This window comes from Simochromis diagramma, unplaced genomic scaffold, assembly GCF_900408965.1.
Source record: "Simochromis diagramma unplaced genomic scaffold, fSimDia1.1 OVJJ01000293.1, whole genome shotgun sequence".
NCBI lineage: Eukaryota > Metazoa > Chordata > Actinopteri > Cichliformes > Cichlidae > Simochromis > Simochromis diagramma.
The window spans coordinates 2,982,885-3,002,353 of NW_024386801.1; the positions used below are offsets into that span (position 1 = coordinate 2,982,885).

The following is a 19,469-nucleotide window of genomic DNA, read 5'->3' on the forward strand; positions in this document are numbered from 1 at the left end:
ATAATACAGGCATTATTATTTTAGTGACATATAAAACTAGAGACAGAATAGAGGTAATCTGTGACTGCTTCACTCTTGTTTCTCTGTTTCTAAATTGTGTTTAGTATATATAAAATTGATGGTATGGTTTATATATAGTCATTTTTAAACACCACTGAAGGATACTATTGAAATTACTTGAGTTAATGAATTTTGGAAAACTGTAAGACAGCTTGACCTTTACACGAGTTACAAAAGAAATTAAAATAAAACAGCTTGGTGCTGGAGAGATTTCACATGTTTGCATTTCGCACTATGTGGTCTAATAAGGCAAAGTATTTGCTCAAATACTGATTGGATAACTCTTTTCTACACAGCATCATATTAGTTAGCATTCTGGAAACAACTCCAACAGTTTGTTAATTGGTCCGGCTGTCAGTCTCATTATTTCCAAATTAATGGCATTCAGCAAAAAGACAGAAAAGATGGAGAGATTCAGGCTGACTTCTTAAAAAAATGGGGAACTCACTTAGGGAGAATTTGAGAACCTTGAGGCTTTAGGATTGATTCAGTTTATTATTAAAACTGATTTATGGAAGGAAGTGTAATGTTTTATATAGTAAAATTCAAAGAGGAGAAAATAGTCTTTGAAGCAACAGACAGCACACTGTTACCTTAATCTAGCTTAAATACCACGGACAAGCTTGGCTCACGTAACTCTTGTATATTTCCCAGTATATTAAACTAATTCTTTCAAATTTACGTTTAAGCAGTTTGCACAGAAAACATGCGTCTGCTCTTTGTGGTGTAAAGAGTAAAGAGTTTCCACGGACACGTATCCTTCATCCATTGCCACTTCTGTGAAAAGACTAGTTCAGATTTAGCAACACACACAGCAATATGTGGAAAATATCTGAAGTAGGACAGCATGACTGAGTGATCATGACACACCCATAGTCCTAATAACTGCAGCATTTGTGGAGCCATCATTTCAGATATGCTAATATGGCCTTTTGCTAGAAGAGATGAGGAAATACAAAGAGGTAAATCAGCGAGAAACCTCTTAAATTGAGTCTAAATGCCAGTGTGAAAAACTCACACTGCAGGATTCATATTTTTACTGTGCTGGAAGAGCCAAGGTTGGTTTATTCCAGGAAACTTGTTTCAGAAACTCTTACTGTTCTTTTCCCCCTAACCTTTTAATCTTTTACTCCTTCATTCATATCTTAGTCTCTTTCAAAAAAATTGACTTTGTGACAGCCTGACAGTGCAATCACTGCTGCTTTTCACAGTTATTCATTTTGTTTCAGCTTGAGCTGAGCGACTGGCTGCAAATCCTCTAGTTATTTACAGAATTGCTCTCCAGAGCTGATAACATTACCACTGGACTAAGCTGTCCTATTAGACATGAGCGGCTCTGTTGTCTCACAGTGTGTTTGCAGTGTCAACATAACAGTACAAGTCCTTGCTTGACCTCATCAATACAACACGGACAGAGGCCCTGCGATGTGGCTCATCACTGAAGCTGCCCTGCAGTCGGAACAGCATGCAGTGAAGAGAACTGTCTCAGTTTTTATTGTGATGATAAATATTTACGCTGGATATACAGGAAATACTTTCTGAGTCTTTTCTTAGTACGCTGATGCTATAGCAACAGAAACAGACCCTTCCCACATTATTTGGCTTGGGGATTGATTTATTTTTTAATTTTTTGTCATGCACATTAGGACACAATCTGTGCTTTTTTCAGCGTATGCACCATTATTCTTCTTGACACTGCTGTCCTTTCTTTCTTGCAGAGCTGCAACTAAAGACGCAACTGTTCAGCACTTGAAAAGGAACATCCCGATTCTGTGATTATATCTGATCAAATCAAATGGGAATATGTGCCGCTGTGTTCGCAGCACAGCTTGCAGATGTCTTCAAGCGCCATTATCATTTGTTGTAAAGTTTCCCCTTAAAACAGAACCCAAAGTAGAAACTGTTGTGAAAGCTTTATACTGGATCTTGTTTGAGGTCTATAGCATATTGTCCAATTTTTGTGAGCAAAGACAAAAATGTCAAATACAACCAGTATGTAATGCTGAAAACCTATTACAATGAGAGAAAACTGACAACTAAGGCTTATGTAAATGACTTCATGTTGTATAAGCGTAAGCAGACAGCATTATGACGCCCATTATTCTTTAAATAATGAGTACATTGTAAGTGGACATGCATTCAATTAACTTTTGGAGGACTTGTCAAACTTCTAAGCTAAAATCATTTATTTTAATGAATGGCTGTGGTTCATTAGAATTGCTCCCATTGACAGTGTAACTCCCACACATTTATTTAAATAAGCACACTTGCGGTCAGATTATAATATAGTGATTTACTGATAGAGCAGGACAATATTCCTGCTCTATCAAACATCAGATTATCACATTAGATGATAATGTCATCTAGCTGGAATGTGAAGATTTTCCAGAGCTGAACACCTTCACTAAAAAGAATAAGAGTAAGATACAGTAGTGTGTAAATTTCTTTCATTTCTTTGTGCAAGTAGGGAAGTTGGTGCAGTGATTATTGAAAAGTGTGCAAACATACATGGAAATACACATATAAAGCAGTTTGTGCAATTCTAACAAGCTTGAAAACTGTTATTCCTTAACAGTCTGAACTCTCCCAGGCAAGCTTTCTTGTCTTTTCTTTAGGCAGTCTTCAGGAATGTTTCTCCAGGATTCTTAAAGGACATTGAAAGCTCTTCATAGAACGTTGGCTACTTTTTGTTCCATTCTCAAGATGATCCCACGCTGCTTCACTAGTGTTACAGTGTGTTTTTCTATCCAGGCATGTTTTTAATGCATTGGTACTATGTCTGGGATCATTGCCATGCTGAGAAATAAGGCTGCTGCCAATCAGATGCTTTCCGTATAGTATTGCATGGTGGATCAAAATCTTATGGTATTTTTAATTGCATCAGTTTAGACAAGATTGAAAACTTTACTGGTTGCAATGCAACCAAAACCATGACAGAAACACCGTGTTTTACAGATGGCTGTAGACACTCACTGTTGTACCTCTCTCCTGACACCTTCCATACCAACAATGCTTTAAACCAAAAATGGCAAATTTGGATTCATCACTTAATTAGACCTGTTACCACCTATTTTCAGTCCAGTTTGGCATACCTCAGCCTTTCCTCCCTGTTTCCCTTCCTTAAGAATGGCTTCCTGACAGCTACCCTTCTACTCAGACCATTTCTGATGAGGCTTCAGTGAACAGTAGAAGAATCAACTGAAATGATCAGATGCATCCTGCAGGTACAGAGTCAGGTCTTTGCTGGATTTCTTATTTTTTTGTCAATGGCATGCCTTTCAGATACCGTTCATCTGTTTTTAGGTCTGACACTTCTGTTTGGCTTATAGTTTTGGCTAATAGCTCTTTGTGCAAAAGTACTGTTTTATACCTGTGTTACCATTGGCATATGATGTTTGAGGGGTTTTTTTTTTTTGCAACAGACAGCAAGTAAAAAGTGCCTAAAGATACAATTCATTTTCTCCAAAGAAAAAAAAATTTGATCCTGGAGAACTATTGCTCAAGACTGCTTTAAAAAATTACAGTAAAGCCTGGCTCCTTGTAAGCAAAATATAAAGAAATGAGGACCAGCTTAAGCCTTTTGCACAGTACTGTTTGTATGATGGACATGTCCATCACCTCAAGGATGGAGATTTTTCTACAATACCTGTAAGTGATAAGAGAATTTCCTTTTTCTCCCCTTGTTTTTTGGAATTGTTTTGAAAATCGCCTGCAAGATTTCTGCAGGCTTTCAAACCTCAGTGATTAAAGACTGATGCACACACTGTATTTTTAAAGTTCAGGCCTCTAAAAAGAACTAAAGAACTCGTCTCAAGCAACGTCTTGTCGTGTTATATGAAGCAGGTATCCAAAACTGTGCTAACATATAAAGTGCAGACTTATAAATATCACAGCTGCAGTTGTGACTTGTGAACACGAATGTGATGCTATAAAAGCCGTACTGTTCTGCAAAGTCTTTTGACAAGATATTGAAATGCAGCTGTCCTGCTTCGCTCCAACATAATTTTAATAATAACAGCTGAATTCAAGCAGTAAGAGTTTTGGGTATGCTGTCTCACGGTCACATTTGCATGGCTTACTGGGACATTTGTGTAGAACAGAGTCATCAGTAAGGTTTATGCTGTATCAAGTCAAAATGTCTGCTGTGAAAAATGTTCACTGTTGGGAAAGTCGGATGATAAGACCTCACTTGCAAATTTATCCCACAGGCGTTGGTGGAGACTGAACTTTTTTACTTGAGGTTTTTTTTTTCCATTTTTAAAAAACATCTCAGTCAACTGTCAAAACCAAAGCTGGGAAACAACTTTCTATGGCTCTGTGCACAGAACCAGAAAAGCATGTTGAATAAGCATCACAAGCCCTGTAATATTTTTATGGGACACAAACGGCTCCAAAGAAAGAGCCGAATAACCAAATGCCTTGCTCAAATGCATAGTGGCTCTGGAGGGGAGGGGTACATAATAGTTTTCTCACCTCTGCACCTCCACTTTTCCACATGCATGCACTCACACATACATATACGACTCACTCAGTTCAGAGATGCTGCCCACTCTCGTGGCCAGTAAGCACTGTTCAATGGAGCGCAGTTCGGACTGACTGTAGGTGTTTCCCTCTCCACTCTTCCCAGCTCGCTGCTGCTGCTGGTCCCTTTGAAGAGTTAGACCCTCGGGTAGGCTGAGCACACCTGAGAGCGAGAGAAAAACAGATGAATATCACATGTGCATGTGGGACTCATGCTATAGCACAGGCAGGCGTGCACGCTCTAAAAAGGGATCATTTAAACTATGTATCGGACACAGTTTTTGTGTTTTTATCGTGGCTGCATTTTTAATGTTTACAGGTTTGATTTTTTTCACCAGTGGTATCTTCTATCTTTGTCATCTGTGCTTGCTTTTTAGCAATTGTATATCCAGTACTATTCGTTTCTGGAGAAATGTCCCTGCTAAATACAATAAATATGCTGCGTTGTTTTCTCATATTCTTGAAGGATTAAAACTGGTATTCTAAAATGTCATTAATATCTCATTTTCCTCCTATCATATAAATGGAAAGAACACAAAGGTTCAGGATATTAGAAACTGCGCGCATAATTATTTATATCCAGAGTGAGAGTTTGATTGTGAAAACAATGGAAGCAATACAATGTAGTATTTCTGCCTCCTAGCTACACCTGTCAGACACTTCTCCCAAAGGTAATAACGTGTAATATTTAAAATGTGGTTTCATTATTCACAGCTCTTCCTCGCTCTGTGAGTGATGAGGCAGATTCTCCATTTCGCTCTGCTGACAGTTTCCGATTCCTCTGCAGCTTTGTGCTGCAGCCTTCTCAATGTTCGCAGGGTGTCAACTTATGAAATGACTAAAGGCTGCGACTCTCTGCTTAGCCCTCTAATCACTGATGGAAAATTAGCTTTGGTTTTAATGTCTATTAGAATATTCTTCCAAGTTAAATGCACATGTACATGTGGCACTCATTATTCTGTTGTGCAGGAAGCAGGCAGCTACTTATGAAGTGATTCTTTTTACTTTCACAAGGCAGGAAAAAATGCATGCAAAAGGCCGACATAAATAGTTTTTGTAATAGTTTTTTTTACACACTGACTGGACAATCTAAATGATCATCAAATTAATGCACTGTTCATGGAATATTACTTTTTGAAAAATGTTTTCTAACATATGAGCACATGTTCACTTACATTTGCAAATAGAAAGATCAAGTGTAGCACTACTAACACCTAGAGATAAAAAAAACAAACAGCCATAATAATCAACTCAAAGAAGTTCTTTAAATGTGCTGGTTTATAAAAAGATACTTGTAATCGTAGTGTCTGTAGGTTCTCGGTCATTCAGGTCATGGTGAGCTAAGGAGCTTGGAAAAAAAAGCGACTGAACTTCCTTAAGTTTCTTCAAGATGTTTCAGCTCTCATCTGAGGTAATACCTGTAATCATACATTATTTATGTTTGTGGTTCACTGTGCATTATACAAGGAATAAAAAATCCTGGTGCAAAAACAGTCAATAAGTCACAGTTGCTTATCCTGTAAACCTAGAGAGCAGCAGTCTTGGCACTATCTAATCTATATCTTTGTAAAACCAGAGAGCTACTGTCAGCCTGAGGGACAAGATGTCATCATCTGCTGCACCAGTGTCAGGTTTTCTTACTCGCTTCCATTGTCAGTCAGAGTCCAACGTGAACCAGCAAGACAGAGTATAAAGAAAAGAAACTTACTTTCTGTTTCTGCATAATGAACCTGTCTACAGGGATTTCTTTAAAACACCTTTGTTATTGCTTTTATTGCTCACAGTGTGCCTTCTTTGACATGCGGTTGTGCAAACTGCTGGAAATCCATCTTAAACCATTTAAACCAGCAGGAGGGATACCCTGGCACCTTCCAGCCTCTTACTTTCCTTTCAAACAATTATACATCAGAGTAAATAACCCATTCAGTGTGCCTACAGGACTCATGACCTACTTCCTTTGATGTGCCCAGACTAAAGGCATCCAGTTGTGATCTAGCACAATAATGCACTACACATACAACAATTATAATAAAATGATTTCAAAAAAGCCTAATTCATTTTAAACCAGTAAATCTTTCATTATTAATTTTATTTAATTATTTGTTCATCTTGTGAAGATGAATAGAAAAGACTAACGAATTCAATTTGATACTTTTTGTCAAAAAAAGTTATGATAAAGATAAACATACATAACATATTATATATGTTACATATATCTTTTTTCTCTAAAAAAGAATACAGCTGTTTAAAGGCAAGTTACTTAACACCTACTTACCATCAATATTAGGTTTACTACACCAAAAATAGTTTGTAGTAATAAATAAATCTGGTATTACAGAAATATTACAACTACATTTTCTTCTTGAAATTCATCATCTCTAACAAGCTACAAGTCCACAACTTTGGATGGCTGTAAATTAGTCTTCACAGTAAAGTTATACAAAAGTTCTGAAATAAACCACAAGTGATGCAGCCAATTTATCATCAAGCCAGTAAAAATAACAGGAACTGTACAATATTTGTACAAAATATTACAGCAACCTGTTTATTATACCAAAGTGGTCACCATATCATCCCCATAGCACAGTGATGGAAAAATACATGTTTATGGATGCAGTAGGCTTTGGTCCATTGACAGTCTTTCATTTACTTCTAAATAAATAAATCTTCTCAGGTTGTAAATAACCCTTTATGGCATAACTTCCTATCATTCTTTCCATCCATCCATCTTCTTAAACATATATGTAATTCAGTGTTGCAGCAAGGGCCAGGGCAGAGCCTATTCCAGCTGTCGTTGGTCAAGAGGTGCGGTACACCCTGGACTGGTTGCAGTATTACTGCTTTATCACACATATCTATTGTTAGATATTCACCAACAAAAGAAACAAAATTTTAGTGAATGTCACGCAGAAAACTCTGAAACTGTATTATCATGGCTGCTCTGACTGTATTGTTTACAGTACATTCATCACAGCAGAACAAGTGTTTGTCAGACTTTGTCTCCGTGATAAGTTGCCAACTAGTTTGTAAAAGTAAATAAGCAATGAGATCCATCATTCTGGCTTTTTTAACTTGTGTATAAACATAGAAGTAAAAAAAAAATCTAACAAACATACATTACATTTGATCTTTCAACTGTCATGCTCCTTAATCTCGTTCAGGGAAATAGCAGAACCAGCTGACAGTGATGGTGGTTGCTCTGAGTATAGACTGAGGCAAGGTGACTCACTGGCTCTTTGCCTCCTAATGCAAGGCACTGTCTAACCTCAGGCAGGCACTGATGGAGCTCTTACATGCCAGGCAGCCACTGCGGCTGCTCTCTGTGTCTATGTTTGCGTGAGTATCTTCCTCCAGATGTCACTCTGTCTTTACACTTTGAATCTCTTGGGAAATGCTCTCAGGTTTTTCAATTACCTCACATAATGTTTTAAGTTTATTATTGCGCATAATCATAAAGAAATAATAGTTGGCAACCACGCTAGGTTATATAATACTGAGATATCCTATCGTGCACCTGCCTCTCTTTAAGTGGGCCGGTTGCGTTCGCCATATGGCAGCTATTCAGTGTTACTGAAGAGATGAGGCTGGATGATCCTCCAGGCAAGACAGTGTCAACGAAGAAGAAGTAACGCGTGCAGGAGTTCCCATTAAGATGTCACAGAATGCACCTTAGTCATATTCAGTGATAGACAGCTGCATAGACCCACTGCACGGTCCAATGTATTTCATGTTTGCCACTAAAATATATTGAGATGAGACATGTGTTACAAACTCTTAATTCACAGTTTTTTTGTGTTTTTTTTTTTTTTTTTAGATTTTACAAGACTAACTTTTGGATAGATGTGTACTATTGCACTCCTGCCTGGTGAATTCACATTTTTTCATAGTCTGGGTTAAAATAAATCGTTAAACAATAATAAACACATTTTAATCTTCCCAGTGAAATGGACTGGCAACCTGCACTTCTCACCCAGTGACAACTTGGATGCGCTCAAACCACAAATCCTTTAAATTCACAGAAATGTACAAGCATGAAACTTTAGTCTTCTTTTCTTAACGTTTCAGCTAGAAGGATTTCCCCAAAATATCACTAAATGTTACCTAAACTGTGAGTCTGTATATGAATTTAAAAAAACTGCAATGTTTGTTGATTTGATTAGCAGTAGTGGAAGGAGTAGTAGTAGTGGTAGTAGCAGTGGTAGTAGTAGTAGTATGGATCTGCTGACTCTTCTCAGGGTTGACTAGAGCAGTGGGGCAGGAATGCTGACCTCGATGTGGCTCCTACCCTGCATTTAAAATCTATTTTGGAGGGACGCACAGGGAAGTGCACTTCTCTAAACATATTTTAGCTCTGCAGGAACGTTGGCTTAAGTTTTTTACATGCAGATAAGGTACAGAGAAAGCAGAGTGGGGCTTTGTTTTAGAAAAAAAGCGCTTTAAGCAATGCAAATGTACAAGATGATCTGACCTATTATTTAAATAGCAGAGTGAGAAAAAGAAAGCAGAAGGGCAGACAGTCAAAAAAATCATACAGGCCAGACATAAACACTCTTTTTGGCTGTAAAGGGTTAATAATGTTGTTACTGTACATGGATCACAGTAGTGCTGCCCCACGCTAGGCTCCATGACTGTTCTGCCAGGCCAGATGGCCACCATATGTATACTGAGCAAGTGATCATAGAGGGAGACATAGCACGACAGAAAGCAGAAAACAGAGTGGTGAAATGTGTTAAAATTCCTTTCTTACTCCTGAAGGCTGCCATCAAGAGTAATTGAACTGCAGAAAGAAAAGGGGCGTAAATATAAATCTAGTATTTTTTTTTATTACAGACCAGGTATGCATGGGTAGACTGTAAATCTCCAGAGGTATGGTTTTGGCTTGGGTTCTCAGGTAACCACAGTATGGTCTGAGGTAGCCACAAGCTTTCAATTTTTTAGACCTGTGCTCACCACACGGGTGTGAAGGAGTTCTGCGAAAAAGTAAATGTACCCTTCAAAATGTCTGGTAAAATTAGGAAACTGGCAGAGGGAACCACACACACACACATACATTCACACAAATGCTCATTTACAGTCAGGAGCTGCAAACAAGTTAATAACAAGTCACGCTGTATGCAACGCTGAAGAGCGTGCACACAAAAGCAGACACACACACATAATTATCAGTAATTAAAAAGTCTTAATCCCAGACACTTCATGGGATGTGATCTGCTGGTAGAACAATGTGTTCAGCTAAACCCAAACTGAATATTTCCTCTTCTGTAGTCACGTTCAAGATACAGTCTGCTGATGATCCAGAATGCAGAATGGAAAAGGCTTCTGAGTTTACGTGATGTGTTGTTCCGAAGGAAGCACACAAGCCTCCTGATGTGTTCTTATACAAGTATGAGTAAACCGCCGAAGGAAACACGTCCCAACTGTGGGTTTAGGTTTGTTTTTGTTTGCACATGATCAGAGGAGAGAGCCCACTGAAAACAAATCCTGTTTCATATAATGAATCTAAAAATGAATACAGCATTACATTGATCCTTTATTGACACCCCTCCTCCACACAGAGGTCATGGGTGTGTTAGAAATACAACAATGCTGCCACTACAAGCTGATAGAGTCACTGTCTCACACCTTCAGGGACACAATTAGCTCGTGCTTTCTGAAGCTTCGACAACGTGGCAAGCATTTTTTTCACCTTGCCCTTTACAGTGTTTCTGCTTCAGTTGTTAGCGTGATTCGCTCTTGTCTTCGATTAGATTCTTTTGATTGAGGTCACACCTCATCATTGACCTTGTTTGAAGCAAGTCCATTACACACTGACAAATCAGGAAGCAAATAGACAGATTACAATCAATTCAGTGCATTCTGCCTTTAATATGTAGACGAGTTGGGAGTTCGCCTTGAAATCGGAAGGTTGCCGGTTCGAGACCCAGCTCTGACAGTCTCGGTCGTTGTGTCCTTGAGCAAGACACTTCACCCGTTGCCTAGTGGTGGTGGTCAGAGGGCCCGGTGGCGCCAGTGTCCGGCAGCCTCGCCTCTGTCAGTGCGCCCCAGGGCAGCTGTGGCTACAATGTAGCTTCATCACCAGTGTGTGAATGAATGAATGGGTGACTGACTGAATGTAGAATGTAGCTTTGGGGTCCTTAGGGACTAAGTAAAGCGCTATACAAATGCAGGCCATTTACCATATTGCATTTACAATAAAGGAACATTTGGCCTACAGGCCAACCTGAAAACCTCTAGCCTAGGCTGCTGCAGGTACACTCTGATAAACTTGTTGGATGCTTTCTGTAAATCTCTAAAAGAAAATGAGAAAAAAGGGAGATTTTTGAAGGTAAAGGCCTAGATATTTTCCTCTGGAGCTAACGGACAGAAAAATAGACCCCAAAAATTGATTCTAATGGAGACACAATAGTGAACTTAAGTTTGCAAGTGGTCAAAATGAAACCAGGTCTTTTAAAAGTACAAATGGGCAACCATTCACTAAAACTTTTAATTGTAAATGCAATATCTTTTAAGTTTATAGCTATAAATATAAAGTGTTTTTCTCAGCTGTGGTGCATTTTTCCACTATAATTACATATCATTTAATGAAGAAATTGCACATTAATGCAAATTAATTCAAATCTATCTCTCATGTTGGGTGCCATTAAAAGAAATACTGGAAAAACATGGACATCAAATTTTTTAATATAAATTCACTTAAACACAGATAATCTGAATTTCAAATTTCTCACTAATATTTTCCACATTTATTTACCACAGCTCGTTAAGCTCTTATACTGACTATTCAGCCATTAACTGGGCTAGCTTTTGTAAGACTCTCCTTTATTAGTAGTATCTGGTAGTAAGTATCTTCTTTTTGCTTTTTGTTTTTACAATTTAGACATCAAAATCGTAGAAATCTCACATGTCTTGTAAACAGTAAACTTAATTGAGCAGCATAACAAAAGCTGAATGAACTATGGTATTTGATTCACCTTTTATTGTTTATTTTATTTATTTTTTTTATTTTCACTTGCTAGATACGGGACAGACTTGAATGAGGAAAAGAAAAGGGAGAAAGGAAGAGGGGGGAAAAAACAGCGGAGAGGAGGGAAAGAAAGAAAACAAGCAGAAGAAAACGAGAGCAATACAATAAACAACATCACGATGATATATGGGAATATAACAGTAAATACTAAATATTAAACATTATTGTGTAGCACGTAATATCAACAGCACACAGTGTGCTTTGAGGTAGGAGCCAATAAGGGTGTAGTTTGTGTGTACACCTGTGAGCATGGACGCGCTTGTATTAAAAGGTTCCTTCATGTAATGATCAGCTAGAGGGTGTGGGGGGGCCACAGCCCCGTCCACCAGGGCATGAAGCAGGTATGGAGGAGATCAAAACTCCAGACATCCAGAGGCCCCCAGAACACAAGAGACCAAGGGAGACCAACAGAGGGGCAGCCGCGCCACTGTCCCAGAAAGAGCTGAGGAGAGTCCCAGAATCTGCAGTTTTTAAGGAATAAATGCCGGCTTTCTCAAGATAGTGCCTGCGAAATTGCTGCAAATAGCAACACACAGGAACTAAGAGCTAAAAAAGGAAACAGAGAGTAACATACCATAGAAGTAAACAAAAAAATCACAAACCCTACACCCAAAGTCACACGCACACACACACACACACACACAGAGGACTTGTGACGGGTGACCGACACACAACAAGGGCACAACTAGAATTATGCAATCTTCTCCAATCAAAGAGAAACCAGCACTGCCTGCTGGCTGTGTGTTATTCCACCCTGAGGTAGTGCTGCTTTCACTATTATTTCTCTCTTTTCATCTCATTTCTTCTGTCAAGGGTAATAAGTCTGTGTGTAATATCCGTGAGTTGCACGCTTCCCGCAGGATGCTTTCCAGACAACACTGGCAATCAGCAGCAGGGAAAAATCTGAAGTCACTGAGCCGTAATCTCTCCGCTCGTCCTGCACTGCTTCTCTACAAGCATTTGGGAGAGTCCTAAAAATAAGTGCAATGGTATTTTCCTTCTTGCCGTTACCTCACATAATCTGATGTAGGTAGGAATTTAAGGGGGAAAAAATGAAATCTCCTGCATGCAGTCAAAATAAAAAAAGAGAGCACATGTGAATTATGCAGAAAAAAAAGAGAAGACTCTGAATTTTCAACAAATACATGAAGCAGTCATGCTAAATGCAACAGTGTTCTAAAGTAATTGCTCATTTAGCACCGAGGGCACTGGAGTAATTAAAGGATATGACTAATGTCATAAAATGAGATTTGCTGCGAGGGGATTTTTCCCTTTGGGTCATTTTTAAATGGGATGACATCATATGGAGCTGCTTGTAAACATTTGGAGCTTTTAAGTGAAAAAGGCTCTTGGACATTAAAATTCCATAAATGTGAAGCAAAGCCCAAAGTAGATAAGACAGTAAGTGCTTCAGGCAGCAAAGGTGCAGTCACTGCCTGTGTGCAATATATGCACAGTTCAATGTTTATTTCTGTCCATGAGTGTCTGCATCACATGTGTGTGTCTCAGTCTGACTGCATGTGTCTGTTATGCGCGTGTACCTATGAGATGAAGGTTTCCCAGGAAGTGCTTGGCACATATTTAGATTACTGGTCAGGATAGAAAGAACTCAACTCTGTTTGCAGATCTGAATCTACCCTTAATCCCAGTAACACGCAACAAACATGGCATTTCCAATAAGGAGGCAGAGAGCATGATTCAACGTATTCTAGGCAATACATTAGACACGGCGATGGATGTAAGGACAAGTGACGAATGATGACATCGGGATTTGTAATCCACAGGGACGCTGTATACATCAGTGGATGATGTATAGGAGAAATTATATTTGAAATGTCATCACGGAGACACGGGGCAGCTGTGGTAATATTTTTACTGTTAACAAATTCCATGAAGAGACCAGAGTCAACAATCATCCCGCTGAAAATGAGCAGTTTATTTTGACTCAACACAGAGGTTCAGCTGCTATAAAACAGAACTTGAACATTTCAAATGTGAAAACATTCCCCCTCCACTTTTACACCTGCCTGAGTAACACTTGATGACAACTACAGTTCACAGTGGTTAAAAGGAAAATATTAAGCCTCATTTTAAACTATATGTTTGTGATTTGTTTTAGCCCCACAGCCCGTCATGGTTTTTGCATTGTTGTCATGTTTTACTTTAAAATATTTATTTTCCTATTTTGTAATTTTTGGTTTGTCCATTTGTCAGTTTCATTTCCTTTAGTAATCTTCCATCGTTGTTTGTTTTGCCTGCATCACCTGTGTTCTCCACCTGTTTCCTCTTCCCAATCCCACTGTGGCAGATTGTTATGCTCAGTTATTTCCCCAAGTCTTGTACGGCCCTCTGCATTCCCGGTGTTTTCTTTTGGACTTTCTAGCATTACTGTTGATCTCTTTGTGTTAGCTCTTTTGGATTGTTCCACGGCCTGTTCCTTTTTTGGAATCATGTTCCTCGCTGGTAGCTTCGTGTTTTTGACCTCTCAAAATAAAGATTTGGATTTTGCATTTTTAGCTTTACCTTTGAGTGTCTTTCATTTGGGTCATTTTCCTTTGAAATGTTTTTGGGGGGCTTTCTACAAAGTTACAGTACTTTTATTGTTTGACTCCTCATTACACTATCACAGGGTTTCCTGTGATTGTAACTAGCCCACCCTCAGCAGAGATGATGTGAGTTCATGAAAAAAGCAGCATCATACGACAGCAGGATTGTTGATCATCTATAAAGTGAGTTGTTTATACAACTAGAGCCACTTCATCAATTCCCTCATTATCAAAAGTGTCCGATAGTGAGATGAGGCTTGTCAAGATATAATGGTGACTGATGTCTCCTTACTTTCTTAGTCAGCATTACAGACAGAAGACAGGAGCACTGTACTACAAAGTGACTTCAGTATACCTGGGGTATCTTTCCATGGTCTGGATTCACTTAGTCTAACATCAGCAATCAGACTAAACTAGTCAGACTAAACCGGTTATAATTTTGCTGGTTAAAAGACTTATTTCAGCTTCAGCCTTTGTGCTCTTTAATGGTTCAAAAAACAGAATTCAAATGTAGCGCTCAATTCCAGAAAACTGATTGGTCAATAGGCAGTGATTTCATGCCTGTTGATCTCTAATAGATAACCTGCTCCACAGTTAGATTCGCAGCAAGTTACCGTGCCAATAAATCCAGGTAAGACAGCATTAGTACTACTGAAGTCACAGGGTGAACCCTGAAGTTAACTGGGTAAGATGAAATCTTGCTTTGCAGTACAGTCCTCTCGTTTGATAACATGTGGAACACATGACGTCACTTCATAATGAGTAATTCTAGTTTAGGTGTGCAGGCACCCACTTAGTTTTTCCACCTGTAATGCACCCTGTACCCTGTAGATCAGCAAGGAAGCTAACACTACTTGGGTGTCCCCTTCAACGTCTACAAATATTATTTTCACACAATCCTTGGCTCTCAAAGTGCAGAGAATACCATATAACATTCTCTGTGCAATTGTCATATTTTTTAATCATAGAAATTTCATATTTCTTACTTGTTGTGAGGCAGAGGTGCTGCCATTGCAGAGGTTTTTGAAGGTATGTTTTACAGGCCACTGTTGAAACAAATAAGCTTGAAGCTGAGGGCCACAGTCTGGTGAAGTCAGAACATATTGTGAGGCTGAATAATATGTTGTCAGTTTTGGCCTTTTCTGGGTTTTATTAACAACGTGAATAATACAGAATAACACCTGCGTTATGCTTCCTCTACTTCCCCTGTGGAGCACAGTTTGTTTTATGCTTCCAACACAGACTACTTGGTCATCTGAATCCAGTGATTGGTTAGGTTTATTTGTTGTTGTTTGTGTCGACATCTTAAATGTTAAGACACAAATTTACACCTAAAGGTTACTCTATGTGTAATGTCCAATCATTACCACCACGGAACTGCTGGCCACAAAATTTATCTCTATTTTTATCCCTTGCTCCTCCCAGGAGTCTCATGTCTGAAAACTGGCGGAAATAATCTGATAACTGCTGCCATCCCAGCAGACAAGCTAGACCCCTGCCATCTTGTGCGTCACTACAGAGACACGTCTATGGCATGTCCTGTTCCCTCATACCCGACTTATTTTCTAAATGCCAGTTTATTATATTTACGGTCGAAAGATTGGGGCAGTTATCAGCCACCTGCATGATAACATCCTGCACAGTGTACACTACGACGGTCTTCTTACTCTGCTCTTATTCTTCTGAGGATAAAAATGCAATGTCACAGTGGTGTATGTGTGTGTGTGTGTTTAACTTTATCTCTCGACACAAGTGTGTAAGTTTGAATGTTTATGGTTTTGCAAGCCTTCTTTTAAAACCTTCCAACACAGCAGATATGGCAATCGGGCGATCGTGGCTCAAAGAGCTGGCAGTTCGTCTTGTAACCGGAAGGTTGCCGGTTCGAGCCCCGGCTCGGACAGTCCCGGTTGTTGTTGGGCGAGACACTTCACCTACCGCCTGGTGATGGCCCCTCTGGCCAGTAGGCGATATGGCAGCCTCGCTTCTGCCCCAGGGCAGCTGTGGCTACAACTGTAGCTTGCGTACTGTAGTGTGTGTGAATGAATAGTGGAATTTTGGTGCTATATAAATGCAATCCATTAAAACAGCACAGGGGTCCCTGACACGCCCCAAATGCTGTCATTATTAGCATCAAAGCTTAGCTTGAGTGACTAATCTGACTTTCTTTTGAGAATACTGAATCATTACTCTTGCAAGACTTGTTTCAGGGTGGGGGACTAACAATTTATGAGGCACTGAGTTCCAAATTACTCCATAATTGTTTAACTCACCTAGCGTAATCTATCACTCTGACTCTGCAAAGTGGCTGCTTGTAGCACAGACACAGCATGGAAGTGGGCCATGCCTGGCAGAGAATGATGAGGCTTGGGGCTGTGTGTCGCTTCCTGCTGCTTCTACACTTCCCTCTGACCCTCCATCGAGGGATGACCCTCACAAGGCTTCAAATATTCCTGTCAATTTTATAATGGGGAGAGCACTCGTGTCTGACATGTAATCATTCAATTTTCAGCAATATTAGAACCTCAGGGGAAGAGCCCTGGTTGCCTCAGCTGTATTGGTTATTATGGAAAATGTGGAAAGTCTGACAGGAAAACAGTGGGCTTTTTGTTAAGTCTTGTGCATGAACAAGCGCACTCATACATATGGATGAACATCGGCCAAACTATAATTGAGCAATTTGCAATATCGCCCACTAAATCAGCCATCTTTCAAAAGCACACTAAACACAAAAGAGCTACAAACTATGCTGCTACTTTGTGCATCGCATGGAGGCCTTAGCAGGAAAGGTAAAGTTTCAACCAAGGATGTGCTCCCTAAGTAGTTGTTATTGCAGGTTAAAACTGTCACAGCTCATGCCAACAGTCCATATTTTACCAAAACAGGGAAACCAGGCCAAAGCAAATATTGAGCCTATCGTATTTTGGGTGACTCCCCTGCATCAACTGACTCCAGTCAGCTGCAGGCAGTTGGTAGGCTGGGTCTCCCGTCTGCTCCATCAAGTTCTCCCCCACAAGTTTTCTCATCCTCTCTCTCCCAGGTACACTAGCTCTGCTGTGAGAAGGAAAAAAAGGGTGGGGAAAAACAGCTGGCAAAGAGCACCCGCTTCAAATCCAAACACATGGACATGGAGCTGGAATGTGCACGCCACGCTCACATACAAACACACCCCTGCCTACATACACATCTGTAGCATGCGCACATGCAAATGCACACTTTTCCTCTGTTCCAGCTTCACCCTGTAGATTCATACCCATTGCGTGCCAGGAATATAAATGCAAAAAAGGGAGTCATTGTTGAAATGGCCAAGTGCAGCATTTAACTTAGTTTATGAGGTGGGGTTCACTCAAAAGTTTAAAACAGCAAAACAAGGATACTGGAGTCTTTCAAAGACACAAACAGGAGTGCACTGTGTAGTTCAAAGAGTGCGTTAAAGTTATTTAAAGGTCTATGTGTTTTTTGAGAAATAAAACATACAGCACCAGAAACTAGCACTTGTGGGAGCTATGGAGTGGTTCCCCTTTATCTTCATCAGTGCAAAACTCTTCTTCCCTCAGTAATTATTTATACATCATCAAAATGCATATCTGCTGCTACACCCCTCTAACCAGTGCAGCCACATTTTCCCCACATGTCCCATCAAAGCACTGATTCCCATATCATTCCCTTTTCTGTTAGGAAGATATATAGTCCATCATCATCGGGTCACTCACACTCAACTCATCAGTGGTAATTAACAGTCTTCAGGTCCAAGCCGCCCCAGGCACTAGAGAGTCCAAAGCTGACCCGGACCGACCCCGCCCTAGCTAACAGAGGCAAGCACAAGTTATTTTTCTGCTTGGTTGACTGTGGCACTTCATCTGTGCAGCTTAATACACTTGGCTGCGCAGCCAGAAATGGAAAGGGGCCAAACCCCAAGAGCTTGATTTTTTTTTTTCTTAAACTGACCTTTTAAAAGTGAAATTAAATCTGCATATGTGTGGGTTTCTTCACGGAGAATGATAGTGTGACTTTGAAGTGAATCGGCCTGAGAAGGGCTGCACACTGGACACGTTTTGAAAATTGCAGCTACTTGCATTAACCCCCCTCAAAGGCATTAACAGAAAGTATCCATGTCAAGGTATATTGGAGAAGCTACGCAACAATGAATGATCCCAAATGGGTGTCGTGTTAGCTTGCTTTTCAAATGTTCTCCACAGATGCCAATGAGTGTTTGACTTCTAATGCACAAAAATCTTGTTGGACAGTTAATTGCACAAAGGACAAAATAATTCTTGTGCGGGCGATCGTGGCTCAAGAGTTGCCTTAAGAGTTGGACCGGTGGCGCCAGTGTCCGGCAGCCTCGCCTCTGTCAGTGCGCCCCAGGGCGGCTGTGGCTACAATGTAGCTGCCATCACCAGTGTGTGAATGACTGGTTGTGTAAAAAGCGCTTTGGGGTCTTAGTAAAGCGCTATACAAATACAGGCCATTTACTTATAAGCCTTGTGGAATGCTTATGAGTCCTATATCTTCTTCAGCAAAAATGAGAGTAGAAACACCCAAGGGCCTGTCACAGTTTAATATCATGCTGTCAACAGTCTTGTGGCAAAAGTCTGAGCACTGGTATTAATAGACTTTTGATTTTCCCATCCATTCTTCAGTCATGTTGCACTGCTTGAAAAGTAATGACTTTTGTAAATGATTTTCTCTGTTTGCATTACTTACTGCCATTAAGCTAATAAGAGCAGTCTCCTGTGTTTTCACAGTACACACTCTCATATGCATTATATAATGCTGACTTGGCAGCCAGGGGTATTACAGCCAAGGAGTTGATGGAGAGTGTAAGCATGAAGGACCAACGCCTTAAACTGAAATCTGCCTTTTAGAGTTTTCCAAAATACTCAGCTGCCTGTTCCAATTAGAGAGAAGATCAAACTTAAACCGCTGCTCGATCAGTCACACTCGTGGTCTTCAATTATTCTGTGTAGATTTGGTATTAGTACGTGTATTTGCACAGGGACAAAAAACATGCTGTGTCAACGAAGCGTGTGAGCACCTTAAAAAGGTAGGGGTGGGGTTTCTAGAGATTAGCATGTCTGATTTCACAAAGTCTGCTAACATGACTTCTTTCATGTAAGGTGCTTTGTAAGGGTAGTAATAGTTTATATTAACCACTTCATGCATTTCCACATTTTCTAATTTATGTTCTCTATGTGGTTCTCTCACTCCCCCAGTCACCTCAAAGTAAAAGGATGATTGACAACTAAACAACATTTCAATACGTCAGGTGCCATCAACAGAGAAACGTGTCTTTAGCAGCTGTGTGTGTAAATGTAGCAATA

The 19,469-nt window shown here is 39.9% G+C and overlaps 1 protein-coding gene across 2 annotated transcripts in view; it reads right to left on the minus strand.

Moving 5' to 3' along the window:
- Positions 1-19,469, minus strand: part of btbd11b (BTB (POZ) domain containing 11b) — a 74,811-nt gene that overhangs the window by 21,100 nt on the left and 34,242 nt on the right. For both annotated transcript variants that reach the window (XM_040025119.1, XM_040025118.1), the window contains exon 2: positions 4,589-4,744. In XM_040025119.1, coding sequence (XP_039881053.1) covers positions 4,589-4,744 — 156 coding nt within the window. The remainder of the gene's footprint in view (positions 1-4,588; positions 4,745-19,469) is intronic.